Genomic DNA, 2,522 nt, shown 5'->3' with positions numbered 1-2,522 from the left:
AGAACATTAAAAGATTATATAAAAGATTATATTAGCCATAATTACTCTTAATCAGTTAATAAATAGTAAATAGTAAAAATAGTAAAATTTATTATATAATATCAAATATATACATTTGTATACAGTTAATACCATTAACTACATTTGCTATATTCCCTGTTCCACTTTAATATCTTGCTGGCTTCCAAAATTACAGAAAATCAGACATATTTAAAACATATGCATTAACAAGAATAAACATAAAATAAGGTTTTGGTACCGAAGAAGTGAAAAATTAGAATTATAACTTATCTGGAGGTTCACTATGTAATTTTCTTTCTTTGGAAGATTAATTTCCTTTAATTTTTTAAAAAGAAATCTGCCTTTTTTATAATCACTCTCAAAGTCTCTCTCTTCCCATCTTTCTGTTTTTCATTTAATCATTTTTTTTTAAAAAAAATTCAATATACTTTATAAAACATGCACACATACTCCCATTGCTATAAAACCTAAATAAGATAGTAGCTGATAAATGTTTATTACAGTTAAAGTTACTTTTCTGCATCAAGTTTCAGTGGTAAAATTAGAGATAACATTAAAAAAATTACAATTATTATATTTTTGCTATTATAGAAACTTGCATTAGATTTCCTTCAACTAGCATCAAAACAGCAGCTTCATTTCTGTTTACAACCAAAAGGTTTCTAGATATCTTAGGACAGATGAGAAAAATAACTTAGGAAGCTAAAATAAAAAAGTACAAGAAATAAAAGTATATTCATTAGGAGTTGGCCACAATGTATCCCTTGGTAGATCTTTGCTTCCAGTATTTATTTAAGTAAACTCCTCCTATGATGAGAACAGCCAGGGCCACAGGAGTAACTGCCAAGTACCAAGACAACTGGCGGTCTTTTAAAAAAGAAAAAAAACACCCAACGTTAGACATCATACTTTGCACTGTTTAAATCATTGTTTTTCTAAGTTCTCTGGTTCCCACAAATACAAGTTTTATCAGTAGCAGATGGAATACAAAACAACAACATGCCATATCTATGGCAATAAAAAGAAATTTGGTTAAATTTTGTAAGAATATACAATCACTGCAGAGCTTTAAACTAGGGCAAATCAGATGCTTCCAACATGTGTAACTGAATAATAGCCTAACAACTGCAAGCTTTTCTCCCCTTCAATGCAGTCCTTTGCTCTTGAAGGTGTGTAATCTTTTTAGCTATCATGTTGCACTGATATAATGTAATTAATCTAATCTATGACTCTTCGGGTGACATTGGGATACATTCTGCCAACTCATATGTGGTTGTGAAGTTCCCAAGCCACTTTTACATGGAATGAAGAGATACTGTACTTCCATTTGCTGCTACAAACTCCCCACTGAAGTAGAATTCCTTCAGTGTTTTGGTGTACAGATTATAGGGCAAGCTATTGTCCAACAGAACATTAAAGTTCTCCCAAAACATTGGACTCAACAAATAATTTCAGAAAACCTCACCAAGCCAGGTTGGGAAAGATATTGGTGGGATGTTTATTTCAATCCAATAAAATTTAGTCAAGAGTAATCTGATTCTTACATCAATTTCCTGCCCACAACCCTTGAAAAGTCAGCCTTGTTCCAGACTCTTTGCAAAGGCAACTGAACATCCCAAATACTTGACTTGGGTCAGTGTAGATGCTAATTGTATAGCTTATAAAAATCAATGTGATTGGTGTGAAGAAGCTCACCTAAGAAGCTCACCAAATGAGATTTAATGGCCCTAGTAGAGATGTGGCATTTAGTAGGGAACTAATCATGTTACCTGTTTGATACATAGTAGTTTTGCATATTAGTTACATGTTATGGATTCCAGACAGAATAAAAAAACCCCAATTACATAGCAGTAATAAGCAAAATGTGGGATAGTCTTTGGCAAAACTGGTTAATTTTGTATGTACATAATTTCCTCTCCTTTTTCTTTGTAAACATGCAAAGAGAAATTGTAATTATTTGAAAGTAAAACAACTTATTAGAAATCATGTAATATACACATGACCTGACCAGAAGTTATTCCAGACCTTTGGCCGGTTTATATCTTAACTTTCTTTCCATATTTACAAAATGAGAAAATGAATGGCCAATATCAAAGTCATCCAAAAAAATAATGAGGAAAAGATAGTAATAAACACAATTGAGTTGTTATACAGACCTTTCTTTTTTTCCTTGACTGTCACTGTTTGTACACAATTCCCACCACCATTTTGTGCCACACATCTGAAATCAGTATGAAAATCATCTTCTGTGATAGAGTCAAAGATCAATGGCACCTCAATAGATCTGTTGTTATTTTCTACAAATTTCCTAAGAGGGAATATAATCATTTATATTGTTAGACAGAGATGCAGAAGAGCTCAGAAAGAAAAGGGCAATTGACTGAGGAATTATATAGCCTGATTTTTTTTCATTTAGGAGAAAAATAAATCCAAATGCAAAATAAAATAAATAAATATCCTGCTATTTGAGTTTATTTCTTCTCACCTGGCTTTTGCTGTTA

At 31.7% G+C, this 2,522-nt stretch overlaps 1 protein-coding gene across 1 annotated transcript in view; it reads right to left on the bottom strand.

Moving 5' to 3' along the window:
- Window positions 1–727: 727 nt before the first annotated feature.
- The window catches only part of IL1R2 (interleukin 1 receptor type 2), a gene marked incomplete at its 5' end in the record, with an annotated part of 12,221 nt that continues 10,426 nt past the window's right edge, over window positions 728–2,522 (bottom strand). The window contains 2 exons of the mRNA XM_015816791.1: window positions 728–888; window positions 2,178–2,329. Of these exons, the coding sequence (XP_015672277.1) occupies window positions 761–888; window positions 2,178–2,329 (280 nt within the window). The remainder of the gene's footprint in view (window positions 889–2,177; window positions 2,330–2,522) is intronic.

The sequence above is a fragment of the Protobothrops mucrosquamatus genome, unplaced genomic scaffold (genome assembly GCF_001527695.2).
Source record: "Protobothrops mucrosquamatus isolate PMUCROS unplaced genomic scaffold, P.Mucros_1.0 scaffold499, whole genome shotgun sequence".
NCBI classification, from domain to species: Eukaryota; Metazoa; Chordata; class Lepidosauria; order Squamata; family Viperidae; genus Protobothrops; species Protobothrops mucrosquamatus.
This window is presented reverse-complemented; position numbering and strand designations above follow the sequence as displayed.